Source organism: Fusarium tjaetaba (assembly GCF_013396195.1).
Source record: "Fusarium tjaetaba strain NRRL 66243 chromosome Unknown NRRL66243_c0000046, whole genome shotgun sequence".
In the NCBI taxonomy this organism is placed as follows: domain Eukaryota; kingdom Fungi; phylum Ascomycota; class Sordariomycetes; order Hypocreales; family Nectriaceae; genus Fusarium; species Fusarium tjaetaba.
The window spans coordinates 9,200-36,216 of NW_023501242.1; the positions used below are offsets into that span (position 1 = coordinate 9,200).

Sequence of the window (27,017 nt, forward strand, 5' to 3'; positions counted from 1 at the left end):
GTTAGTTACCTTACTACAAACAGAATTATCCTCCATTATCAATTGGGGCCGGGACTTGCGCTTACTCGGTACTGCCCACACCTATAGGTTGTCATCGACCATTCCTCCTCAGTACCAAACCGGCCGACCCAGAGCCTACCATTGTCTGTGGCTTTAATGGCTGCAAACTTCGCGCCGTCCCGAGAGTAATGCATGGCATAAGGAATGCATCGAATGTCCCTGGCGAGTCGTGAATCGAAGCCTTGGTTAAAGTGCTTTTGCTGCCGACCTGAACCGGCCTCTCGCTCATCAATAGGGCAATCGATGCAGATGGCCTAGACCACAGCGGCATCCTAGCGATCGAGATTCTACTTGCCAGTTATCACTACTCACCATCGCGGAAAGACGGTTGGCGCAAGAGTTCAGTTTGACAAGATAGCCATCCTCTGCAGGCCCCCGCCAAAGAGCTCCGACTGTATAGCTGAAGACTGCTTCTCCATTTTCAGTCCGAGCCCACATATGGCACCCCCGCACTTCCATCATCATTCTATTTTGATGTTTCACACATTTGTCGATCATATCTCAGCCATCAGTAGACCTAAAGTGTTGAGCCTTGAAATCTATATTCGGTTCCCTCGCTCGCTCTCGGATAGTGAATTACCAATCCCTGAATAGGGACAAGGGGATTATGACTTCATTAGGCAGCGGAAATATTAATCAAAATCATATCATGGGCATATTCCGTCCTTTCCGCTCTGAAGTCGAACTACTATTTGGGCAAAATCACAATCCTCCGCCCTAGACCCTTTTTTTCACTTACACGCCTTGGGTCTCTTCTACTGGCCTGGCTTTCCCCTCGCCTATTGACCCAGTCACAAGACTCCAGGCACCGCATGAGTCTGCAGGGATTCAGCTTTACCGAAACTAAAGTACAGTAACTGTTGGCTCTGTGACCATGGCTCATAAAGCAAACAACCTTATATCTAGTATCTTGCAGATAAGCGACGAGTCCCTATACCGATGGGCGTTAAACCTTGATGCAAACCGTGATGTGCGGTAGAGTTACATACTCTTCTGTACCTGAAACGATTGCTCTATGGTTACTTAGTCACCGTTATTGAAATCTGATTCACCTCTTACAGTTCTCATATTGCAGATCTTCCCCTGGTACCTTGAGCTAATACCAGTCGTAAGCGCACCGCAACGTTCATTGGATCCGGATTTGGATTGGTACCCTACAACCGAGCCAGAACTCACTGTAGCGCTCATCGTCAACATCAACCTTTTTGCTTTCGACGTTATTGTACTAGCCTTATAAATCCACTGGTGGGCTCAGGACGCCTCTACGCTTCCCGAAGTTCGGCGCCTCCGCCTTCGACATGTTAGTAGAAGCTCGTTCCGCAGACCTGGTTCAAACACCACCAACACCTCATTACAAATACCAAGATACGTATAGCCTTGGCACGAGACGCCTTCACAAATCCACGCAGAGCGCTGTCAGAAGGTCAGAGCTCGGCGGCTCCTATCCTGTGGGCCGAAGAGGTAGTGTTGTGGTCACGACTAGCGTTTGTGGCTATAAACTCGTCTCTATCGAAGTTTGATCGTATTGCCTGACATGCTGAATTCCTCAATGCTGTTGCAATCTACCATACTTGAGTCACGGTTATGAGAAAACAGAAGATCAGCTACGAATCAGTTACCAATGGGTGGGCAGCGAAAGCAAACATCTCGGTAGCCTCAGTAGCTCGTGACGCATTACACAGGACTTTATACGAAAAGTTGGACATTAATGTTGTTGGTACCGCTCTGCTCAATCAAAAAGCCAGTAGATATGGACTTCATTGTTAATCGGACCCCTAAAGATTAGTAAAAGGATATCCAACACCAAGTGGTAAAAACGGCTGTTGATACTTGATGTAAGTTAGCACAACGGCAGCACAATAGATAGGAATCCCTGAAGCCATGCACTTGAATCTTGGTGTTGAGATGCCGTAAACGTGCAGTCAGACGACTTATAAGACACTCGTATTAACTCTCACCTTTCAACTGTGTGTTGAACGGTGACGGTACAGTGGAACTTATATGATGCCTTTTCGTTTGAATTCAACTCTATTAAAAAAAAGAACTTCTTCAAATAGAAAGATTGTACCGTAAAACTAGCCTCAAATTGATATATATATATCTCATCAAACAATGATCCCCGGGATCACTGTTCATTACTTTGTTCTCATTTTTATAGATCCTCATTGCCATTGCACTGTTGCATCATGAGTACTCGGCTGACTTCAAGCTGTGGCTGTGTCCAAGTTGGATACCACTGCTCTCTTGCGTCCCAAAAGTCCTTCTTTGCCGTCGGCGAGGCATCGTACCACGGTTTATCAGACTTTCCATCCTCAAACCACCCATTCGTGCCGCCCACGGCGACATTGAGAATGAGATAAAACTCTTGATCGAATGGCGCGTTCACATTAGGTGAGATGGTCCATGGATCAGTGAGCCGGGTGCCATTCTGATCCACGTCGGGGAACCCCCCTCGTTTATACATGGGCTTCTTGAAGTTGGTGTATGTGACTTGGAGGAGTCGGGTGTTGACATAAGTGAAGAGATATTTTTCAGACCACTCCAAGCCAAACATGTTGAAACCAGCGCTATAGGTGGTGTGAAGGGCTTTTCGCTTGTTGTTGGTCTTCCACCAGCCATCGTTGGCAGAGTTGGGACCCCAGTGTAGTGCCGAGGAAACAATGTCGTTTCCGCCTTGTTTGTACGTCCAATTGTTTCCGCGAGATTCAATGATGTCGATCTCGCCAGATCTAGGCCAGGCACCGTAGACACTCTGTCTTGGGAGCATCCAGATAGCAGGCCAGAGCCAGTCACCCTCGGGGAGCTTGGCGGTGACCTCGATGCGGCCATACCTAATGTTGGCGCCCTTCTTGGTATTGATGCGACCAGATCGAGCGGGAGGAACCACGCTGTTATTTCCAGCAGTCAAATTGGTGGAGGCAACACAGTTGGACCAGACTTTAGAGGTGCAAGTGCCGGCCTTGAGAAGATTGATGACGTTGTTCTTCTGCATTAACTTGGGATCCTGCACAGTCGCTTTGATGATGAGTTTACCATCTTCGACATAGACATTCTCATCTGTGTTAGTTGTCTGCTCGAATTGGCCGTTTCTGTGAGAGTTAGCTGTGTAAGCGAGAAAGAGACAGCATGATTCAACATACCCATAGCCACCAACTTCGACTTCCTTAGTCCAAATGTTGGGGTTCAGACCTTGGCTGAAATCCTCGTCCATAACAAGACAATACTTGTTCTTGACTACACTTCGAATGCCATCCCAGACAAGAAAACCAGAACCCGCGAGGCCGAGGAAGATTGCAAGAATGGGAAGGATGGTCACCCATTTTTCTTTGGGGTTGGTCTTTTCAAGCCACGGTTTCTCAACCTCGCCTGGCTTCACTCTCCTTGAGTGAAAGTATCGATTTCGCTCGTCGATCTGAGTTCCTGAGCCAGATGTAGATTCAGACTCTGAGGCAGGGCTCGAGTACTCTGGAATACTGAACATGCCGCCGTGACCACCCGAACCTGAACCTGAACCTCGTCCAGGGTCAATACTGTGGCGGTATCCTGTTGAGGTTGCCTCGTGAGGACCACTGGCGTCCATAGACCTTCGTGACATATCAGTCGGGCCAGGGCCGTCATGCCCGCCGTAACTGCTTTTTCGATATGGGTTATTCATGTCAAAAAAGCAGGTGAGAAATGAGATTTGAGTGAATAAAACTGAAGAGGCTGGATTTGTTTAGAGGGGAGAAGTCTTGTGATAAGATTCAACACCACAGTGACATTCATGATCCAAGGTGATCTGGGCTAGTCAGGAACCAGTACAAGGTAAGGAATGAATAGCTAGTCAAGGAGAAAGCCAAATTCAGATTTTTCTTTCATGTCAGAAATCGCACAATGGGATCACGTATCGAATTCATTGGCCAAGGGGGAAGATCTGGCGGATGATAGAGAATTGTGGCACTGAGAAGAGGAAAGGCTAAGCCCAGTCAAGCTGAACATGATGAAGCCATCACTGGATGGAGAAATCGAGAACGAGGCTGATCCGTTGATTGATTGGCAGGACAAACACGAGTTGCTAAGAACGGGATGAGATGGATTGTAAGTCGATCGGACTAGGTATAAGTACAGTGTTGAGTCGATCGACACTGTATGCGATGACCGCATCGATCACTGTGCGCAGCTTCATCAGCACTGTACCTCAACTTATATTAGCTCCACTGAACTATGGTCACTGCATTCCATCCTCCTCACCATCACCATCATTCTCAGCGCGGTCGTCGCCGTCTTGAGCCCTCGCCCTCTCTCGCAACCGTCGATGACAAACTTTTTAGGCCGAATTTGAGTGTGCACTATCGCGATGGCTGGAACAATAGAACTTCCTTTTGAGTTTTAGTTCCCGCCCTATGCAGGAACCGAAGCGTGATCTGGCGAGTTTCCGCTGCCCCCAGTTTTATGAGAACATTGCCGTTTACCTTGGATAGAGGCAGTCTATTACGACCATCTTCCGGTTCATCTGAGGAGGGCTTCAGTGGGTTAATAGTACCTGATAGTACTCATATATCATCCGCCCTTTCCGGCTTCCCCTTTGACCTGGCGTTATAGCTTCAGCGAGCACGATATAACGGCAACGAATCGCTCGTGAGAGCAAACTTGCTATGACTGAGACAAACCTCACGCCCCTCCCGCTTATTCAAACTCCTCAACTCTATTTCCACTTAGCAATAATGTATGGCGATCAGGAGTTGACGTCTAGGTCAACGCCCGGTGTAACTTCAGAATTGTTTCGACTTGCACGCCCCGAACGGAACCCAGCCGACCTAGGATCATGACCATCTAGGCAGGCTTTCGGCAAACATCCATTAAACTTGGTGTACTCATGACCAGATATGTTTGGGTCTGGTACTCTAACCCCACGGCTCGATGGAAACTCTGTCAATACTAACCTCGAGCAAGCTTACCTACGGCAGCGGTGTGTGCTTCGTTCTAACTTTGAGGTGATGGGTAGCTGAAACACCAATGACTATGATATGACAATTGCTTACCTGGTGGATTGTCTGTATCTTTCAACGGAAAACTCGCAGTATCCGTACCGCATACTCGGGACCGATAGCTTCACCAGGGAATAGCGCCACGAGTGCCATCACACCTTACTAAGAGGAGTTCGGAACTGGACATGGTCAAATTGAACCACAAGTCGCCCTTGGCTGGGTCCTACGGGGTTGAGGCCATTTCCAGAGCCAACGAAGTCGAGGCAAATGGCTTCTTGAGGCGCTTTACGTGTACATTTGATATGGTTTTAACAAACCGATATGGTCCAAATTTAAGTCGCCGACTGGTCGACGATGCTCAGACACTTAGACGAGGCCAACGTCCGACGCTTTCTCCCATTACTATATTACGGCGTGTCTCGTCACTGACCACACAACTTTCTCTTTCTGGTGATTTCCTCTCTTCCTTAAAGTGTCAGGAAGCATTATAATAAGCCCTACGAGGGTCGTATGGTGTCACCAAGACCAAGAAATTCTTGGAATACAAGACGCAGCAATGCCAAGGTGCATTGGTTGATGGCTACTCGGGATGTGCGGACCAAAAAATACCCATGTTTCTCGGCCCAAGAAATGACCTCAGTACATCTTCAATGGCTATACTTTGGATGATATCTGATCATGTTTGAGTGAGCAAGGGTTCCTGTTATTGGATGAAATGGTGGCTCGTGGTCGTCAGTCCCAATCCGGAGATCTGGGCCACTAACGACATCCTTGCAATGCAGGGTTCTTAGCAGGGTCCAGGGGTCAATTTCGGCATGCCCGCCGATCCGCGGATGCTACAACACTCCCAGACTCCCAAGTGCCGTACTCGTACCGCATAGCAATGGCAGAGGCTTGGCGATGTTTTTGGGTGTCACTCGTGAGGCGTTCGAGTTCTGGAAGCTCTCTTGATGAGGCTACCAGTTACGCCCCTCACCATAAGCGTTACTCGGCTCTAATTAGCTTCCAAAATTCCTATGACTGGCGGGATATCCGTACAGGAGGATGTCAGCGCCTCGTCTCTTGAGAGACCTATTAAGCCCTGTCGAGTGACCGTTTTTCGGTTCCGGGTTTCTGCATTTCTTCCCATCGTTCCTGGATGGACTTCGCTCATTTACCGTGTTGACCACGCTCCCTATTTCACATTTCACTCATTTGTCTGAAACAATTCACCGAACTTTCTTTGATCTTTCACTTCTGCGCCAGATACTACAAGGTTGCTCACCAAAGTCAACGCTTTCTTGGAGTTTGTAGACCAGATAGTGTATAGGCTACTTTCCTATCATTACAAGCTTGCCTCTTCGGTTTTCATCACATTCATTTTTCAAAGAAAAGATAACTACGCAATGCTTCTGTTTAGAGTATTTGCTGGCATTGCCAGTCTTGTGTCACTGGCAGTTGCTGATGATGCCACTGAAGCTCTGCCCATGGACCTGGGCAGTGTTTTGTCAAGGCATCCCAAGCTTTCAACATACTACAAATTGATCCAGGTATGAAATTTGTTACGTTGTGAGCCAAAGACTGTTATCTAACGCCTTCAGAAATTCCCCGATGTCCTGTTGCAACTGCCCAGCTATGAGGGTGTCACCGTAAGTTGAGTCTGACTCCTAGCCTCAGGGGGCAACGACTAATTTCTGATGTTTCTTAGATTGTTGCTCCTTCCAATGATGCTTTCAACCAAATCCCCTATTCTCCTCTCTCCAATATTTGGGACCCGAACGATGCCAAGGTCACTGTTCCGCTTCTTCAGTACCACATTCTTCAGGGTACTATAAGCACAATGAAGCTGAAGGAGGGGCCTGCATATGTCAAGCCTACCCTTCTTCTCAATCCTAAGTGGAGCAATGTCACTGCTGGTCAGAACATCCTTATCAACAAACAGCCTGACGATGTCATCTTCAGCACCCGGCTGGGCAATCGAGCTACAGTTATCAATTACGATATCAAGTTTCAAGGCGGACTCATCCAGATTGTTGACAGTCTGTTGATTCCGCCCTCTGGTATTCGTCAGGTCCTCATGGCAAGCAAGGTTGACTCGTTTCTCGGGGGACTCTTCAGAGCTGGCCTCATGCCTGATCTTGCTGGTCGCCAGGACATCACTGTCTTTGCTCCAAGAGATCAGGCTATGGAGATGGTTGGCAGTGCACTCAGCGGCATGTCGACCAAGGAGCTGGCGAGTGTCATGGGATACCACATTGTACCGGGCAAGGTCCTGGTCTCGACTGACCTTGACAATGCCACATCTCTGACCACATTGACGGGAGAGGAGGTCCACGTCCGCCAAATTGGTAATGAGAAGTTCGTCAACTCGGCCAAGATCATCACGACTGACCTTCTCATTTCTAATGGTATCCTCCACATCATCTCCAATGTCAATAACCCAAAGGAGGCCAACGCGGCTCCTAACCCTAGTCTCTGGCTTCAAAATCCTGTGTTCAAGTCTGCTGGCGTTGACGATGTCTTCGACTCGGATATCCCTTGTACCGCGAGTTGTCCAGTGACAAACACACCAACGCCTACACCGGCAGATGATGCCGAGAACAACGCCATGGCAACGCCGTGGTTCACAACAAGGTCAAGCAGGGGAGTGGCTGCTCCTCGGGCCACAGCACATGTTGCCCGTGCTGCATTGGGTATCGTGGGTATAGGTGCGGGGATGGCGCTCTTGTAGTAGGAGCTGGTGTTCTTGTGGCCTCCTTGTTCTGTGTTCGCCTTTTTGAGCTTTGGTGTTTTGGATCGGTTGGCTTTGCAGTAGTATAGATCTCTCTATCGTTGGATCAATAATTACCCCAACAGTCGTTAACGGAAGAAAACATCCTCCTTTTGGCCAGTGTGTTCCCTGGGATTCCACAAATCTTGCTCTTGGTCAGACAGTGTTTGATCAACGTGGACCGAACTTCTTGGCGAAACAAGTCATGGTACTTGTCGTCCGGACTTCTGATTAACTCCGCGTCAGTCAAGTCTTCCGACGACATGGATCATTAGTCTTGTACTGTCGTTCGGATGAGGGTTTTTTAACTTGAACGGATATCGTTATCCTCTAGGCGTGTTAAGTGATTAGTGAAGGTTTCCCCTTAGTCTCCTGTCGATACACGGAGAGATCTAGATCCGTTCAAGCCCACGGGTGTTATGCATGCGATTATGATTGCCACAAAGATAATCCTTGTCATCCGGTCAGTACTACTGTAGTTACATACTGTAAGAGTTAGAAACCAAGTAAATGGCACCACGACTTGCCATATTCAGTATACAAAATACAAGTTTTTTGGTACAAACGGTATAGCGAAATTGTCATAGCGCACGGAAGATGCCGCTGTGGGGGGGTCTAGGGTAAGCATCTCAAGCCCCTGGCAAAAGCAACCCGGCCAGAATTGCTCACCTGGTTCGTGGGGTACAGCAGAATTTAGAAATGGAAAAGCCTGTCGGTGTCTCGGCCGATAACCTTAATAGGTAAAGCCCGAGAATCTGTAACTAGGGGGAATAGAACGGGCGGTGCGTTTGATTGACAAGGTTATCGCATGTATCTTTGCCTGTAAGTGAAGCAGGCTGCGCTAGCACAGGTGTAAGTAAGGTAAGGTAAGGTTAGTTAGTAGGTAAAGCCTTGGCTGTATCATGTTCTTTAGGTGCTTATTACTGAGGCGACGGCGAGTTACTCAATTACCTGTCCCGGAGATACATACAGGAAGAGGAAATCCGTAGATCAGAAGAGGAGCGTAAATGTTTCGTAACGAGTATCCATTCCTTGGCAACTGAGTCATTCGTTATCACAAACATGGATCCAATGGACGGCTCAAGCACGGGGAATAAATCCACAGTCACAGGAGGCAATATTTGAGATACGCCGAATACACGGACGACAGGCCATGCATGTAATAAAGTCAAGTCAAATCAAGACGTGATAAATAAACGCGATAGACCCGCTATAGGTCTCCCGTTGTAATATACCGCTCAGCGACTAAACTAATTGACTAAGATACCTTGCCCTGCCTCGCCTTACTCGACTAACAAGCTTAGTTCGGCGACGATGGAAACCGTTTCAACCAAAGAGAGTCAGGAGGTGGAAAGGATCATGAATCAGTAATTTTGCCCACTATGAATGGATACGGAATCGGAATCGGAATCAGGCTCAGAACCAGAACCTGTCACCCCCCACCCGAAAGAGTAGCACGCACGCTCGCTCGCTCACTGAGTCGACTCTTCGAAGATTCATAATCGGTACAATATGCTACAGGCCTCAAAATCAAGCGAGTGACATGTCGGCCTCTCTGTGTGTGTCGCTCATGCGCCAAGCCGCATCATCGGATTGCTGCTCTGCCAGACTCATCCGTCTGTCAACGCATCCCCCACAAACCAGTACCCCAGTCAGCTCTCCCTATCACTTCTGGCAGAGTCCTTCAGGGCCTGCGTCCGTGTCCTATACCTCACGCCCCATAATGCACCGGACCGGACCGTCCTGTGCTGTACCGCACCGTACCGTACCATACCGTACCATACCGTAACGGACTGGCCTGTCCGTCTCAGGCAAAACTTCCACTCACACTCTCACACCCCTATGAAATGATGCACATCTCGCAACCCACACCATAAACGCTGCCAGCCTGTGGCTTATCCATCACTCCCGTACTTCCCGCCTGTTCGGTCCAAAGTCTTGTTTCGGGCCATATGTTGAATCCTGGTATGATCGCCCCGCGAGATGCGATGCGAAGAAGCATGAGACTTTGGACATGGTGCTGTATGATAAGTGACATGATGCTTGGCGTAAACTCCTCTCCTGCCTATTGTACTCTCTTGTAACTGTCCTTCACAAGGTCGATCCCCAAGACACGAACCCCAGGTGGCGGAACAGGGGTCTCTTCTTCTTGGAGGTCGATCTTGGCTTCGAGAAAAGCAGAACCCTTGTCACTCCAAGAGAGCGGAAAGAGGCTTGATCGACAAAGAAAATCTGGCACAAGATAACAAAGTTTGCTAGCAGAAACGCCCCAAAGGTCAGAGCAGTTACCATGTATGAGGAGGAGACGGCGGCGGGTCTGGCTGAGGAGGAGGGACACGCGGCCCTCCTGGAGGTGTTGGCGGAGGGTCTGGATCTTGCGATTCGAGAGACATCGGGCAGTGAGCCACACGCAAAGGGTGGAAGTGAGGGCGAAGATAGAGGTGAGGATGAGCCCGAGGCATCAGGGACATGTGAGAGAATTCAAAAGGCTGCACCTCCAGAGGCATCAAGACAAGAAATAAAGAAACAGAGGACACTCTGGGTCCTAGTCCTCCAGAGACACTAGTCGAAGTGGTAAATGGTATCCGATAGATAGTCTTAGTTTAGGCTCGTGGTTTATGTTATACTATTCTTCGACATTACTGCCGCCCCTAGTATCTCCAGATAGTCGGTGCGACACCGATCCTCTTAATGAGGCTCACGTTTCGCCCTTGGACGACATGGCACATCATCGATCTTGGCCAGGTGGGTAGGATGCTCGTCCGATCAATGTGTAAGGTGGTTCGCGATAGATATCCACGTTGGCCTACACGATCAGCTGCGCAAGGTGTAGTCGACGGCATCTAGACCCGCACCCGCGCCCCAGGATCAGGCCTTAAAACCCGGTGGCTTTCTCGCTGTTTCTCAAATGATCATCGTCGTCGTATCCAGCATCGTGCCTCACAGCAACACATCGTCCGCACCGAGCCCATCAGGTAGGTGGTCAAACCAGTGAGGGGGACTGAATATGCACGGCGAACATGTTGCCCAGATGAGCAGAGTCCAGCCAGTCCAGGGCCCGGGGACCGAGTAAGGAAGGCAAGTAGATATTTCAATATGCGCTAAATAAGTACCGTTATGACCATGGCACAGTCACCGATATTCTCATCGGCGATTTGAGCCTCAACCAGAATCCATAGCAACAGCCATTTATTCATATTTCTAGAGAATGCTCTTCATAGCAGGGTCGAGGCAGTAGGCACCCGTTGGAAAATCCCCATCCATAGGGATAACAAAGGGACCCAAGGCGGCATGCCGGGGCATTGATGATGTGCGTAAAGCTGTTCTTGGGCTCTGGGCTCAACATACCTGCCGTGGTTCATACAAGCTGAAACTGGCTTCCAATGTATGATAGCGTCAACTCAAAAGGAACGCCTAGCACCCTAAAGAGATCGGTGGGGTCCCAATTTGGCTGCCGAGGGGACCTCAAAGGCAAAGATTACCTGAGTGATCAGACAGAAAACGCAGCCGAACCATAAGTGCTCGGTAGCACAACCGACTTGAACCCTGCAACGCGCACGGCACCCTTGTCAGAGACAGCTGCCAAACTCGAACACAGACCTATGACAGCTGTCCGTCTACCAGGCTCTCCAGGCTTTTGCCATGGTCCTCGAAACAGCACTATGCGCCACACACCACCTTCTTAGTCGTACCATGCTGGATATGCAAGGCTCCTGAAGCAGTAATGTGAGAAAGGGGGTTCAACACCCCAGTACAAGCCGAGGCGTTGTCCATCGGGCCTCAGAATCTTGCCTTTATAGGCTTCCAGCTGATTAGGGAAAAACCTCCTGGCTTGACTAGCCGGCAGCGCCTTTACCCGTACCCTGCCCCGGGATCTCGTAATTGGCGCCATGCAAGTGGATCACATGCTGGGTATGATATGCCCTTGACGGTGAATACACAATGCTAGTATAGCCGCCGAGAGTGATGCGATGTGCGGCTGTGCTTAAAGCTGCCACGGCCTCGATCCAGGCCAGTGCATAACGGGATCTCGTCACAAAACCCGCAAGGAGGTGTGTACTGTACCCTCGATGCGATGTCACCGCTGCAACGCACAGCTTATCCAGTACTGTACTGATATGCAGGGTGAGAGAATGTGTGGGCATCATTCCAGTCAAGACACCCTTGGTGGTGTCAGATCTGCTATGTGTCAAACATCTGCGCTCTATGTGTTCGGTGCATGTTTAAACCGAGCTCGCTTTGACAGCTGTGAGCCACGACTTGGCCGCACAAGAGGGCATGACAGACTGTCGAATGGCGAGTGGTGCAGTCTGACAGCGGCCCCTCTTGAAACGGTGACCCGGGCCAAGCTCAAGACCAAACAATACCCTACCCTGGTCGCCCACGATTCATGGATCTTGCTTGCAAGAGCGGCATCGTGGGATCGGCTTCTCCTCAGCCCTATAGGAGAAGCCACCGTTGTGGGTGAAGGACGCTGAGGCCAAGACCAAGACCCCGGCCTGGTATCAGGCTGTCTTGGCTCGATAGACCATGTTGCTTATATGGGCGGTGCTACTTGAATCATCCCACTGTTGCCGTCCTTCGGTGCATAACGGAGTGTTGGTTGGATCAAACTATCGCGAAGGGTCGAGTTGCGCCAAGACTCAGTCTACTAAGCATGGGTTCTCTCATATCCCCACACCAGGTCCCCTTAGCTGAGCGGGGAGAGGTGCGAATCGTGACAAATGGTAGATGGGATCTAGTGACCAGTGACTGGTCCCTGAATGGTCGATATACGTTCGAAACTAGTGGCTGGAGCAGTAGCACTCAAAGTCTATCCTCAACTCCCCGGCTCCGAAATCCGTGGCTTTGTGCATACCTATCCATGGAAAAGCATTGGGGGCAATCCCTGCTGACCGCGTCCGCGGCAAATGTCCTGAAACACCGAAACCAAAACGAGATCACGTACATGAATTGGACTGGGACATTGATAGATGAGTCGGATAATGGGCGAGTGATTGGCCGTAATAGAACGGAGGGGGCCTCCGGTCTGATTAAAAAAGATGATAGGCGGGATTCTTGAGAGCCCTTGTGGCCGAACATGGTAAGACGGCCATCTTTATCTGGTCAGATGTCAGTTTGCCAAACGGGAGACAGATACAAGTGACCAACTTGTTTCCGAGAGCTAATTAGAACCTGGGGCCGTTGTTTATTCTGTTCCTTTTTCCCTATCCTCTCGTAACGCCACTAGAAGCAAATTAATTACACCTGAAGAGCTTTTGAATCATTTAGGACCGCGTCCTCGAGATCGACTTCGACCTTCGCGACTATCAACGCTCCCGCGTCGTCTTGTCTCGTGATCATCGTGGCGGCCGACTGCTTTTCGCCGGGGACCTGGAGATCTCGAGCGTGATCTAGATGAAGAGGAGTTGTTGGATCGACTGCGGTATCGGCTTCCACCACCACCACAGGAAGGAGGGGGGCCAGCCGACGATCTGGAAGGCGAACGCGATCCTGGACGATACACATCAGACCTGGGTCCGTACCGACTCCCTGGAGATGCTCGACGGCGACCTCCACCACCACCACCCATGCCGTTATTTCCTCCGATGCCTGCACCAGGGGGACCCCCACGTGCTCCCGCAAACGGCACTCTGGGATCAATGTTGGCTCCGCGCCGAGCTGTTGGAGGCGCAGGAGAAAGCTTGCGACGTGGAAGCACTATGGACACATTGATCGCGGATCCATCCACCTGAGCTTCATGCATGTGGGCTATCGCGGCCTCGGCATCGTCCTCGTAGTCGTAAAGTATGTATGCCGTGCCACGGTTTGTTCCAACTTTGATTGCTATTAGCTGATGCGATTAAATGGGAGGCGGTAATCTTACAGGTCCTGTTTATGGGAAGATCAAGATCCTTGATGCGCCCAAACTGCCCAAAGATCTCATAAAGATGTTGCTCGTTAATGTTTTTGGAGAGTCGCTCTACTACAATCTAAGCACACTAAGTCAGTTCCCGTAAACTGGCCATGGCTGTTTGTTTAAGACATACCTTTGTGCTCTTAGCGGCTGGGGAAGCACTCCTATCTCTGTCGTTGCGATCGCGGGCCCCGCGGCTCCAGCTACGACTGCGGCTTCGACTCCGACTGTTGCTACGGCTCCGAGTGCGGCTGCGAGATCTGTAACGGCCATTACGACGCTGAGGTGATGTGGAGCGGGCAGGTGACCGCGAGTCGTGATGATGGCGGCGCTGGGGTGAACGAGAACGTTCAGAGCGTGCAGCAGGTGAGCGCGTGCGCGACCTGTAACGGCCGCGAGATGGCGATCGCGAAGCCATTGGGGCAAAGTCGGCCTCAGCTTGAAATTATGTTCGATATCGCGTGTTGAAGTTGAAGAAATTGGCTTGAAACGCGGAATGTGGCGGTAGGAAGGCTTGTGGATTGGCTGCTGGAGCTTTCTTGACAGGTGATCACGTGACTGCAGATGACGCGCCATGGAGCTATCGATTTGGGGTTTGGCATGTTCGACTTTGGCAATCTGCTACCTTACTCTCCCAAGGTACGTACATGTTTACTACAAAATCAAGCATGTCTGTTTCTTTCAGCGGGTGATTAGGTGTTTTTAGCAAACGCTTATACACCTTCCTCTTTCCTTCGGGAATAAAACAATAACAGAGTGGCATATTATGCAAAGGCGTCCATTGATAATATCTCGAAATATGGATGACTACCTACGGATACTAAGGTATGCATTGTCGATCGTCACTGTGGAACCTGGCCCTGGGTTGTAGCTAAGGTACCGAGTAGTCTCGTAGTCTACCCGTTCCATGTCATTGCCTCCCTGCAAGTGAGTATCCGTATATAGCTTGGAGTTCAACGTACATAGCCGCGACCTTGCCTTGATATAACCCTGCACTGCACTGCAAGCAACCCAATCCTTCTTGATTCGAGAGCAACATTCTTATATGTGCACGTTCGATACAACGTCGGTTGCAATAGTCTACGCCCGTTTCGCATCCCATATCCATGTCTTGTCACATCTCGACTGCTTTGCCACGTTCGCATTTTGCCGTGGATGGATGGATGATACAGGTTTGAATCTAGTTCGCTTCCTTGGACTGTGGCATGCGCGGCATCTGGTACGGGCTACGACCCTTGCGCCGGTGAAATTCAACGCCTTCGGGGGGTGGATCGGTTGGGTTGTTGTCTTTATCCACCCATACGCAGCGCAGGCTCTGCATGATGCCTGTCAACATGTTCATTTTAGCAGCCTTCTCTTTATGCCATGTCATTAGTACTTTGACTCACGTTCAACTTGAAGCCATGCCAGCCGGCGGCGCAACATCTCCTCTTCGGGAGTACGGTTTCTGGCATCCTCGGCCATTCTCCTCAGCACCTTTTTGCGGCGGCGTTGGTCAAGGGCTCGGATGAGGAAGATGAAAAAGATCAAGGTGATGAAGAGAGCGCTGACTCCCACAATAAGGCCTATTTCGAGACGGCTCATAGGTCGAGACTCGGGCGCCTTGGGTTCCTCTGGTGCGGAAGTCGCTGTAGGCATGATGCGTACCTCGGCGACTTGAGGCCGGTATTGGCAACGGAAGAGGGTTGAAAGAAACTTATGGCTGAGAGAGAACTCTCTGTGACGAAATGACTTGAGAGTTCAAGTGAGAGAAAGTTGGCACAAGATACACGAGGATGCACGTTGCGGTGAGTATCTTGGATAGTGAGGCCAGATATTTATGCACAGTGATCAGTTGTTGATGTCGATGAGCTTGCAACAATAGAAATCAAAATGCCATTGTGAAATCTATTCATCTATTCATCTTGAATTAACAATGAGAGCTGGTTGAGGGGCTGTCGCGAGACTCAGACTCAGCCAGCTGCCGCCAGTTGCCAACCCAGCAGATACCTCACAGCCCAGCCGGCCTTGTGATGAATGATGATTCCTATAACCCTTGTGTAATCCCGTGGTTGAATTCTGCTACGCATTATTTCGCGACTACAGGAACAGCTTTGCGGCACAACGTCTTAGTGTTGGTTTCATCCTTAGGTGACCAGCTCGATAGGATGAAAGAGTGAAGTGCCAGATGATTCTTGAGGTTGGAATCAGTAGTAAACTACGAGTGAAAGTCCTATGTTGATCAAACTGTTATCGATACTATCATTTGACGGGTTTCAAACATACAGATACTGCTGCTGCCTCAGCAAGCCTCAACGTGTACTCGCTCTTTGCAAGTCGACTCATAATCTGCGACCTTGATAACTTGAGAACCCAAAGAATCAAGCCACAACGTGTATCCCACGTCACACAAGGCACTCACTAATTGATACGCCTCCCTCAGCAGTTCCCTTCGCTCCAAATACTGACGCCAGACAAGCTTTTCCAAGCTCCAGTCTGATCTCTTCTGTATCTGGGCTTCTTCACCCTCCTCTTCAGAAGTCTTCACTCTAATAGAATACAGCCTCATAGATGCCTTTGGAGGACCATCTTGAGAGGCTCAAACCCTCCTTTTTGGTGAGGTTTTACTTGGACTGGCGACTGGCGGAGTGACGATAGAATCAGAGCAGGCCCTTCTATCGCCCAACTGACCTCGTACCATTCTTAATGGCCATTCCCTTTGTCATTGCCATGCTTAGAGGCCACTGTTAGATGCGATACTTTACTTCATGTTACGCAAACGGCCCATAACGTCTCCTACTTCGGGTTGGTATCTGATGTGGCAGTTGGGAGTATCTGGCGATGACGAACACAGACTGTGATTGTAACTGTTAATTTGTAGCAGCTATCTCATGTGCAACAGTCCAGACAGTTCTCGGATTCTTCAAACCACACTCAAATGTAAGTACTTACTGTAGTTGTCTCCATAAAGACTTCTGATATAGGGAGTGGGCCAGTCTGGTTTTGTGTGATGCTGTGTCCTTTTTTTACGTCCCTTCTGCCTCAAAGTGAACATCATTCGTTCATCCCTCACTTCTGCTGTAAGTTACACGACAAGGAAGAAGGCCTACGTCAATAAGGTCTGAAGGTAAGATGTTGAACTGTTTTATATTATATTGGGAATTTTGAGCGCGAGATATTCAAAAACCGCAGCTAGGCGGCTTGAGCAGCCTGATCAAGTTCGGCTCTGAGAGGCATTTAAGGTCTCGCTGGTGGTCTTGGCCGCGTCTCGAAGTCGAGATTCCAGGTTGTCGCCGAACATAGTACGGCCGTGAGCCTTGAACTCCTCGTAGATAGGGATCAGAGCTTCAGATCGGAGGTCGCATCCATAGTAGAAAAGAACATTGCCGTTCTTATTGAATGTTCCGTCAGCCTTCTCGAAGAACCAAGTCAGGTTCTCATCTTCCTCGCTGACAGTCCAGACCAAGCTAGGGTGATCTTTCTTGACGGCAGCAAAGACGTTCTCAGCGACGTTGCTGAGCCATCCAGCCTTGGTGATATTCAAAGTAGCCAGTGTAGCAATCGGTCGCTCCTCGTTGGCTGGCAGGACGACAGCTAGACACTGCATTCCATCGTCGTAGTAGGCATTGAAGTTCTTCTCCTTAAGATGATCGACAAAGCGTTCGACAGTGGCCTCAGCATCAAGTCCTTGGCGGTCGCGAGCCAGAGTCTCCTTGAACTTGGAGATGTCTCCAATTTCATTGACAGAGGAAACCCGCTGGATCTTGTCTCCTCGACGAATGAGGGTACCGGCACCAGAGTCGGTGAACAATTCCTTTTGCAAATCGCTGGGGTGTATAATAGCAACGGATGAGCTACGGGGGAGTGTGTCAAGTACTAGGGATGGTCAGCTATAAGTTAATCAGATGTGACAACCACCATGAGCCAACCGGGACACGAACAGTTTTTCGTCTCGCGAATTTTCAGTCGCGTTCCGTACCTCGCCCAGGGCTGAGACATTATATGGTCGTACTCGGCATCTAAGTTGATAACGGAAATCTTCTCGCCATCGCCATCATACAGTCCGCCCTTTTCTGACAGATAAACAACCTTCAGGGGCTCCAGGGCACGGGCAAGCTCAGCAGCAGCGACATCGGCGTTCACGTTAAGGAGATGGCCGTCTTCAGATTCAGCCATTGAAGTGAGGATAGGGATATAGCCAGCCTCAATGGACTTCTCGATAGCATCTTTGTTGACCTTGGTGATCTTACCAACATACTGCCACTTCTCCTTATCAAGATAGTCGGCTGTAAAAGCACCGCTGATTGATCGAGTCGCAACACCAAGTTCATCCAGTCGGTTAATAAGCTTCAGGTTCTCTTCAAGGAAAAGCTTGCGAGCAATACCCAAGGTCTTGGCGTCAGTGACTCGGATACCTTCTTCGAACTGGGGCTCAACCCCAGCCGACCTGAATTCCGTGTCAGTATAATGTTGGCCAAATTGACAGCAGTCACGAACTCGAGCAAAGAATTCAGTTGAGGACCAGCTCCATGGACTATCACAGGATAGAGGTCAATACCACTCAGGAATGCCAAGCTTCGGCACAGCTCGTCCAAGTATTCAGTAAGAATGGCACCGCCAACCTTGATAACGGCAAACTTCTGGGACTCAACCGAGGTGAAGAGCTTCAGGTACTGTTCACCCTCCCGCCTGCTGCCAATGCTGTTTATGGTCTGCGCAACAATCTCCCGGGTCCTATCGCGGCCAGACAAAGAAGCGAGGGCCTTGGTTGTAGAGAGGGATCGGTTGGCGTTGAGGGATCGGAGCGCAGTCGGAGCAGCAGTCTTGACATTGGAGCGAGCGACGCGGGGAGCGACACGTCGGGCACCAGCCCGGAAGGCTCCAGAAGTGGCGGAAAACATCTTGCTTAAGCCTATTAACTCGAAGATGGCAGGGAGATCGTGCAATGGGTAGAGGGGGGGGATGAGGACTGTTGACTCTTTTTGAGAAAGAAGATCAAGAGGCTCCACACGGCAAGATAAGGCCCGGGTGAGGCAGTGGAGACTAAAAAGGTGTAGGGAGCTTAAGGTACCTAGGAACCTGGGGTCACCTCCAATGGAGGGGCAACAGGCAGGGTCATCAAGATTTCTTCATGTGTAACCAACTGCATGATGCATAATTCTTCTACCTACGTTCGTATAACCGTGTTAGAAGTCGAGACTGATCTTTGATAGTCTTGTTATTGTAACTTGCAATCTCTCAAAAGCTCAACACGCATATTCCTTAAAGTCATCGTCTCTAACCGTCCACCATTGATCCGACACCGCTTGCAGAACCTTAGCTGACCGGGGTCGCCTTGCTGGTCTCCATTGCATCATGACAGAATTTTTCCCATCAAGCTCCATCATGAAAAATATCATACTCCAGCCGTCTCATCAATGGCCTTTAAGTATGGACGAGCAATCATTCTTTGCCTTGGAATTGACATCATCTGTTCATGTTAACATCGAAATATCTACTGTACAGTGAAACGACAATGGTAAAAATAAAAAAAAGTCCCATCCATCCGCTGCAGATCTTTCTACCAAGGCAAATTCACCGAGGTCCAGTAACACGGCTACATTCCCTGATCGCCCCCCCCCCTCCTCAAAAAGCTCAGATGGTGATGAGACATTATCAATCGGTCGGCGTTATCAATCTACTCCTACCCACAATACCCTTGCACTTACAGAAGAAGCCCACTACCAAATGACGCCAACAGAGGACCCATGGTTCTGGTACGTCGAATCTTGAGCCTGTAAGGGGTCTCTTTCGTTCATCCTCAACGGACAAGATGCCTTTTGTGCAGATAGGTTCCACTTTCGGAGCAACTATTGTTCGAGGCATTGTCTAGTCTAGTTCATCCAAGTACTATACCGGCTATCCACGTCTTGGAAAAGTTTTGTCACAATCGCCATGGGTTTCCATGAAACTGGGGCTTTCGCCGTGCGATAGGAATCTCCTATTAAAGAAGTAGACTAACAAGAAGGGATACTATAGGAATTAGAGAGCTGACCCGATCCTCTACCCTCAGAAATCATGAACCGTAACTCGCCTTTCCTATCTTCGGTCTAGCAAGCAGACTGCCGCTTCGTTGCGACCCATGACACAACACGAGGAGCCGAGTTTGATAACAAAGATCCGCGGAAAGGTATACATCTCAATTAATCGGGGAACGCCTAATCTCAAACATCCAGCCCGGTCTTAAGTTCCAGAAGCCATACTGAGACCTCGTCATCAGTAAGTCACCCCAGGAACGAAAACTGCCAGCATAACATTGACCGGGACCCAACGTGAACAAACTCCATCGTGCTCAAATCATATTCCATTGCAATAATGGCCGGTTGCCCAAAAGTTCCATTTCCCATGGTCGTAGCTTGCGATATTCGATGTCGTCATGTCCCAGCGTGTGTATCGTAAGGACCAAGTGGTACCCAAACAGATGATTGAGCTATTAACGAGTAGCCACAACTGGAGAGGATTAGCAACATCTTCAACAACACATCTTTGACAGATCCAAGACATACCAGAGGGGACAATGATGATGACCAGTAGAATGATAATACCGATAATCAGACACATTCGCATCTTCATATCCTTCCACCACATCTGCTTGCGGACTCTGTTGGCTCCTCGACGGAAACCTTGTGCCGAGACGGCCAAGTTGTCGGTCTTATCCTGAAGAGCATCCAGGCGCTCACCACGTTGAGAAACCTTGTTGATGTTGTCACGCATCACACCCACGGTGTCATCAATTTGCTGCCGACTGCATTAGTTCATATCCAACACTAGAGACATTGCAGCGCCGGTGATGTTGAGGTGCGGCGTGGGTTGGACACTGGCGTCGCCTGATGGCAAGATTGCGAGGACGTTGCAGAGGCTCATCAAGCATTGGCACACTAGGGCAAGTGGCGTTTGGTCGGGTTGCTCGGAACGGATATCATGATGATGCGTAACTGCTCTTGGGCTGTTATCGCATGATTTGCCAGTGGCCCGTTGATGGCTCTTCGGAAAATTGCGGTTCCATCGCAAATCGTTTGCAAATTACCAAAAGGAGGCGTCATCCGTCATCCGTCATCAAACAGCCTCGTCGCCAGGTGTCGCAATCCATGACCATCCGAAAAACACCAGCGCATCACGAAAATCATCAAAACAAACTTACAGCTTGCAGCGCCTGCGTTCTAGCATTTCCGCCAGCGCCCTGTTGTTGGGCTCCAGCCTGGCCGCTGGGGATGTAAGGGTCGTAGGGGGCTTCCTGCTCAGGCATTTTGGCTGTGGTTTGGAGGTGTTCAAGTCGCTAGGAAATAACAAAAGGGTATCGGTCGGAACAGCGCGAAGGTTGGAAAGTGCAGGAGAGTAAGTTCGCGATTACGGTGCTGTCGTGTAGTGTCGTTGTGATATTCGAAAGGAGGAGGTTGGCGTAGCGAGAGGTTGGAAGAGGGAAGTTGATTGTGAGACGCTGCGCCGGTCCAGGCGAAACAAGTAGTGAGTGACCAGGTTGCAGGTGAATCTAGGGCGGAGCTGGTTTTGGGGCGCTGCTGGGTGACGAGGCCCCCGGGGGTCTCGGGGCTGTAGGTTGCTTTATTAACGTGCGCGATTGGCGTCGTGGCTAAGTACTTCTACATGATTCGAAGGCCTACGGAGAACTTAACTTGCGCTTTGGCAATTAACAGTCTTTGTCCTTTTTCAATTTATCAGGGTTCATCTGGTTGGCTGGTTAGGTACGGAGGTACAAGTAGTTCGTCCATTCGACGATTCTATTTTTGGCCCTGACAGTCAATAGACGCCATGGAGCACCTAGAGCCTGTAAAAGGTGCTAAAACGTCCAGACCTGTCCTACTGCAAAGGCTTTCAATTCATTGCTCGCACTTATCGGGAGAGTAATTGCACTGTAAAGTATTCGCGCAGTGATACGTTCCTCCTGTTGCTTTGAGTCGCAGTACGCAATGCCCAAAAACGTTATCCAATGGAACTGGTGATGACAGACTCATGTGATGCTGTAACCCAAGTCGTCCCTTTTCAGTAAGCGCGGAGACGCTGCCCGTATTCGCATCCAGTGGAGCCACAATCAGCCACGGCTCACCTCAGTAGCAGCGCCACATCCGATTCAATTGAGTGTTGGGCATCCACATTCGGGTACCCTCAAACGGCCAATTCATGAGGTGCACTTCACTTGGAAACACATGAACGAGGGAGGCATAACTTGTATTAGTGTTCAAGGTTTCACCAGAAAGACTTGCGACAACACAGCAGCTGGTGTCATTGCTATTGTTGCTGAAATATGCAATTCCAAATACATAGTCATAGATGGGTCTTGATAGGTCACGCAATAGAGATCTATATCAATCGGTGCTTGAGGTGTCTTGGACTGACATACATATCATTACTAGGAAATATGATGGTCACAGATTTCCAGAGTAGTTGCTAAAAGCCGACCATGGAGACATCCTCTGCTGCGTTATCATGAACCCATCATGAAGCCTCCAGGTCTGTGTTGGCTGCTTCACATATGGGTTTCAAAATAGTGCAATGATACACTACATTGAGCCTCACCCAACATCAACACCAGTCGATATCAGTGACCTGAAGCCAGGTGTAGATAACTGTTATCAGTACTCTATTCTTTGGTGACTACATCTTACTCTATTGCCCATACAAATCGAACAGGCATAGACGTCGCTACCCATGATGTTCTTGTCACACGATCTATAATCACACCAAATCTGCGCATAGGCACGAATAGAACTGAACGGCAGGTATCCTTAAGGCGTGATTTGCTGAGCGGGGAACATTCTTAGTCTAGTAGATCTTATTGAAACGCTGAGATAATGGAATCTGGATATAAGGGTATAAATAGGGGGGAAGCGGTCATTCTGTCATCATCATGATGGAAGAGGCTCCCAGAATGTTTGAACATGAAAACCGACAACAGGGGTCGTCCAGATGACAGGATTCGATCGAACGTCGATTCGATCTAGCTGATGTAACACAAATGGCTTGTGGTTGGGGCCGGACTCCAATGCTCCAATAATTTTGTGAAAGACGTGAGAAGAGGAAAAGGGGTTTGAAGTTCAACAAAGCAGAGACCTACACACTATGTGATTCATTCTCGTGGCGACTCAGACTTCAGGTCATCAACAATAAATTAGGCAGTACGAGCATCTGTCACAGAGATATATATCACACTATGTATGGATGCCATGATATTGGATGGTCACAAAAAGGTATGGTTATTTCGTCAAGCCGACCCTTAATGCAGCTTTGGTTCGTGAGCTGGAGCCAATCATTTGAGCCGGACCTCACTCCGAACTCGATCGTGTCCCTCCGCAATTGATTGAGCTACAGTGCTTGTGTGAATATGGCATACAGGACTCTGATCATTGGCAGATTGTTTGGGAAGCTGAATGTAGCAGCGTTGAGTTAATTGGGTTCGAGATACACACTTTGATTTAGAAGTCTCGTGCATTTGTGTGCACACATCCTTTAACTACTTGACATAGCACTTCCAATCTTCACTCCTTTGGATGGTGAAACACGTGAAAAGGAAACCCATGTAACGCAGAGATTACTCGTCACCGAATACCGCAACTGATCCCTTGCTTCCAGTCAACTGTGGTACTACTTACGGTCTTCAACAGTCCCCTTGCCAGTAGTATCACGAGTCCGAGCAATGTCCAAGAGATATCGCCAACTACTCCCTATCCCTCCCAACGAAAACTCGCCTCCCAACTCGCAGCCATCAGGATCTTCCTCGACTCCACGGTCCTCCAGCGACGAACCTTTGAAGCGACAACGAATCGGAACACAACTAGCATGCAACTCGTGCCGTAAGAGGAAGATTCGTGTAAGCTTCTCAAGAAAAGTGGCAACCCATTTTGTCCCTTTTAACACGATTATTTCAATTAGTGCGATGGAAGAAAGCCCATGTGCGAGGCTTGCCGACGACGCGGCGCAAAGGAAGCATGTACCTACGCTGAGACTCGCAGTCCAGGCCAGACGAGTAAGGAAACAGAGCAGATTCTGGGGCTCTTTGATGTTTTAAAGACAGCGCCCGAGGCTCAGGCCATTGATATTCTACGAGTCGTACGAAGCCACGCAGATCTCGATACAGCCGTGTCGATAATCCAACCGCGGATAACAAGAAACATCAGCGACTGTGAACGCTCCCCTGAGCACCCTCGACACCGGGGTCTTGAAGCTGAGCTCATGGCAAGACATTCTCTCGCCTTTCCCGCGCTTCAACCCCTTGAATCTAGTATCTTGAAGTAAGCTGACTGGGTGTGAAAAGCCTCACCACACACACTCCCTGTCCGGCCACAAAGCTGTGTTATCGCCAACTTTAGCTGACATTTAACAGGAAGTTCTTCGGCGCCAGCCGAACATCATCAAGCACACAAACAGACAAAATCGCCCCGACAACCAACAGTGACTCGAACCCGTTCCCAGCCCATGATCCTACCCAGAGCCTGGAACCCACCCTAAGCTCATGTGACGAACGACTGGAAGAACTGAACATTGGGTTTTGGACCTCTGTACCAATCGCCTCCAGCTTGGCAGCAAAGGCCATATCACTATATCTGGAGACTGACCACCCCTTATTGGGCCCCTTTGATCCTACCTTGTTTATGGAAGATCTGGTCCATTGTCGAACCAAATACTGCAGTAAACTACTGGTCAGTACCATTATGTACTGGAGCTGTGTAAGTGATCTGGAAGGAGTGTGGTGCTCGACGGGCCTCGCTGAGACAACCATAGCAAATGTACAGTGCGGTCGACTCGACTGTTCAATCATTCATACCACAGTTCTGTGAAGAGGCCGAAAGACGCTGGTCACTTGAAAAGACGACAGATTCTCTGCTGAATCTTGCTGCAACACAACTGCTGGGCTTAGCATATCTGGGTAATGGAAAGGATCACTACGTCTTGACGTACGTATCTGAAGTGAATGCCATGGGGGCTCGTATGGGGCTTTTTGGCGTCGAGCAAAGCGTTGCAATTTCGAAAGCAAAGCAAGTGAGCCCTGATCTCCAAAGCGCGACATCGTATGCTGCTTGGGGGACTTTTAACTGGATAGTGTGGGTTCAGAAAGTCGAGATCTCATGACAAGATCTGATGTTAACATTGTCAGGCTTATGGCGTTGTTCTATCAACAACCTGGCCTCTCGTATCCCGAGCACCCCCCTATAGTCCCAATACCAGGACATGAATGGTATGACCCTTCTGAGCCCAGCCCCGAGTCTCATCAGCAGAGACCTAAGCAGACGTACATGGGGGACACGTTTCCGATCATATGTCGATTTTGGAGAATAATGCACGAAGTGACATTGAAATACTATCGCGACCAGCCTTTCCCGCGCGAAAGCCTCAGCAGTCACATTGCACTCGCCTTTGCGGAATACAAATATCGAGAGTTGATAGCTTGGGCAGAAACACTGCCTCCATCTATGGTGCGTTCAGAGCAGAGTCCGCATCATGTTTTGGTCTTTCAGTACGTTTCAACTTTCTCGCCTCTTCCCAATAATAGTCCTTCTGTTGAAGCTAACCGAATGGCAGTATCTGGCTCCATGTCGCTATTCTGTGTGTCCTTCGCCCTTTCACAGTTCGTGCGAGGGACTCCTCGAAACCACTGCGGCTGAAGACATTTCCCTGCAGGCGCAGCTCGCCTGACGCTGCATACAAGGCGTCCGTGAATCAGCTCAAGCGTCTTGTGGTGGTATACCGAGAAAAATATGCATGTTCATCTTATACGATGTTGTGGCATACTGCTCTGATCCACATCGCTAACGCGATCCTTGGAGATACAAAGGATCCTGCCTGGCGCTTTTACCTATTCTTCTGTGTCGAAAGTTATGGACAACTACGACGAGCATTCCGATTTGCCGAAACCATCGGTCGTAGCATATTGTCCATGGCGCTTCAGCAAGGCGATCTATCCGCAGACGAAGCACGAAGACTGATGGTGCAGTTTGAGGAGAATAGGCTGACCAGTCCGTCGGAAGATATACGGGCGACTTTCATGGCTGATCTGAATCTTGCCATGACGGATCCCGAAGAAGCAAGTGTGGAGAGTCTGTCTGACAGGTTTGAGGACATTGCACTGTTTCGGGAGTTTACAAATGCGGGCGACTCAAGCGAGGATGAACCAGTAGAGTCGGATGATAATACTTGGGACACGTTGTGAGACGGAGCATTCACTGAATAGAATGGTCAGCACCAATGACCAGAAGAGGCTTGTTGGGCAAACAACTGGCTCAGAAACTTCTTGAATAAGGTACCCTGAATAAGAAACCAGCAATGGAATTGGGCTCCGAGTCAAAATGATTGATAGAATAAGGCAACACATTACAATCGCCGTTGAGCATGAGAGGGAGAAGAAGGAGAAGGGGAAGTGCAATAAGCAGTACCAGTCGTGCTTTGAACATGAGACAATTGGCAACACTGGCGTCTATATCACAGTTGAACAAAAGGGAGGAGTTTGCGGCCAGCGTAACGAGGGGAACACCGCCCTGGACTAAAAGAGTGTGTTTGCGATATGAACCTCTATGTTAGTAGTGTTTCATTCAGTTCGCATGGGCTATGAACAAAGACGGAACCGCTGATCAGTATCTGAATCAACCATTTCCGGGGAACAAGTGTTTTGATGGTTGGTACCACAAACACCAAAATGCCTGTTTTCGAAAGTCTAGAACCTCGGTCACTTGGAAATAGACAGTCAATATCGATACTCCCATGGATTGACCTGGTTTGCGATGGGTCCATGGTTCGTCCGACTCGGCCGGTTTACGGAGAATCGATAAACAAACCCTTAGAACAAAGGAGAAATAGATTAATTGACTACCGACATGACCCTTCCCGGATGTTTTATGCAAGCTCTTCTATGGCGCTTTGATCCAAAGTGTGTTGAACCAGAGTACTGAGGATGGGTAGTATCCGTACGTAGGCCTGCCAAAATCCCATGCAAGCAAGTCATATTAGCATGATGAAGTGGGATATCAAGGTGAACACGAGAATCTCGATAATAAATGTCAGCCGAGCAAGGACCGACCAGGGATGGATGTTCAGTCATTTACTGAGCGTAATCAAGCGACGGGCTTGACCCCAAATTCTTGTCTTATAACCTGAACGGCTGAAATAAAATAAATTCAATGGGTTAACCACAAAACCCCTTATAATATCGGATATAGGGGAACCGGCTACCCCTAGAATCTAGCTACCTTTAATAAAATACTAAAAATAAGATATAACTAGGAACTTAATTAATTAATTATTACTATATTTTTCTAATTTAATAAAATGTATATTAATAAATATTTAAATAAAACTAAATATAAAGATTATTAAGTTTTAA

General features: G+C 49.1%; 8 protein-coding genes across 8 annotated transcripts; 3 read left to right on the forward strand and 5 right to left on the reverse strand.

The window, feature by feature from the left end:
- Window positions 1-2,212: 2,212 nt before the first annotated feature.
- FTJAE_2491 (beta-1 3-glucan binding protein) lies at window positions 2,213-3,715 on the reverse strand (the record flags this gene model as incomplete). Its single annotated transcript, XM_037348690.1, has 2 exons — window positions 2,213-3,149; window positions 3,201-3,715. 2 exons carry the CDS (start codon window positions 3,713-3,715, stop codon window positions 2,213-2,215), a joined length of 1,452 nt encoding a protein of 483 aa, XP_037210394.1.
- Window positions 3,716-6,412: 2,697 nt separating this feature from the next.
- Window positions 6,413-7,737, forward strand: FTJAE_2492 (transforming growth factor-beta-induced ig-h3; the record flags this gene model as incomplete). Its single annotated transcript, XM_037348691.1, has 3 exons — window positions 6,413-6,556; window positions 6,608-6,655; window positions 6,715-7,737. 3 exons carry the CDS (start codon window positions 6,413-6,415, stop codon window positions 7,735-7,737), a joined length of 1,215 nt encoding a protein of 404 aa, XP_037210395.1.
- Window positions 7,738-10,066: 2,329 nt separating this feature from the next.
- Window positions 10,067-10,342, forward strand: FTJAE_2493 (uncharacterized protein; the record flags this gene model as incomplete). Its single annotated transcript, XM_037348692.1, has 1 exon — window positions 10,067-10,342. The coding sequence occupies one exon, from the start codon at window positions 10,067-10,069 to the stop codon at window positions 10,340-10,342; it is 276 nt and encodes a 91-aa protein (XP_037210396.1).
- Window positions 10,343-13,017: 2,675 nt separating this feature from the next.
- FTJAE_2494 (RNA-binding with serine-rich domain protein) lies at window positions 13,018-14,090 on the reverse strand (the record flags this gene model as incomplete). The annotated part of the gene is made up of 4 exons (XM_037348693.1): window positions 13,018-13,250; window positions 13,306-13,593; window positions 13,643-13,748; window positions 13,806-14,090. 4 exons carry the CDS (start codon window positions 14,088-14,090, stop codon window positions 13,018-13,020), a joined length of 912 nt encoding a protein of 303 aa, XP_037210397.1.
- A 762-nt stretch (window positions 14,091-14,852) lies between these two features.
- Window positions 14,853-15,310, reverse strand: FTJAE_2495 (uncharacterized protein; the record flags this gene model as incomplete). The annotated part of the gene is made up of 2 exons (XM_037348694.1): window positions 14,853-14,998; window positions 15,061-15,310. The coding sequence occupies 2 exons, from the start codon at window positions 15,308-15,310 to the stop codon at window positions 14,853-14,855; spliced, it is 396 nt and encodes a 131-aa protein (XP_037210398.1).
- A 1,555-nt stretch (window positions 15,311-16,865) lies between these two features.
- FTJAE_2496 (n-acetyl-gamma-glutamyl-phosphate reductase) lies at window positions 16,866-18,552 on the reverse strand (the record flags this gene model as incomplete). Its single annotated transcript, XM_037348695.1, has 3 exons — window positions 16,866-17,527; window positions 17,593-18,098; window positions 18,149-18,552. The coding sequence occupies 3 exons, from the start codon at window positions 18,550-18,552 to the stop codon at window positions 16,866-16,868; spliced, it is 1,572 nt and encodes a 523-aa protein (XP_037210399.1).
- Window positions 18,553-20,123: 1,571 nt separating this feature from the next.
- FTJAE_2497 (vesicle-associated membrane 4) lies at window positions 20,124-20,936 on the reverse strand (the record flags this gene model as incomplete). The annotated part of the gene is made up of 3 exons (XM_037348696.1): window positions 20,124-20,140; window positions 20,197-20,428; window positions 20,832-20,936. The coding sequence occupies 3 exons, from the start codon at window positions 20,934-20,936 to the stop codon at window positions 20,124-20,126; spliced, it is 354 nt and encodes a 117-aa protein (XP_037210400.1).
- Window positions 20,937-23,339: 2,403 nt separating this feature from the next.
- On the forward strand, window positions 23,340-26,184 carry FTJAE_2498 (nitrogen assimilation transcription factor nit-4; the record flags this gene model as incomplete). Its single annotated transcript, XM_037348697.1, has 7 exons — window positions 23,340-23,513; window positions 23,576-23,934; window positions 24,027-24,369; window positions 24,425-24,744; window positions 24,798-25,157; window positions 25,223-25,846; window positions 25,998-26,184. 7 exons carry the CDS (start codon window positions 23,340-23,342, stop codon window positions 26,182-26,184), a joined length of 2,367 nt encoding a protein of 788 aa, XP_037210401.1.
- Window positions 26,185-27,017: the final 833 nt, after the last annotated feature.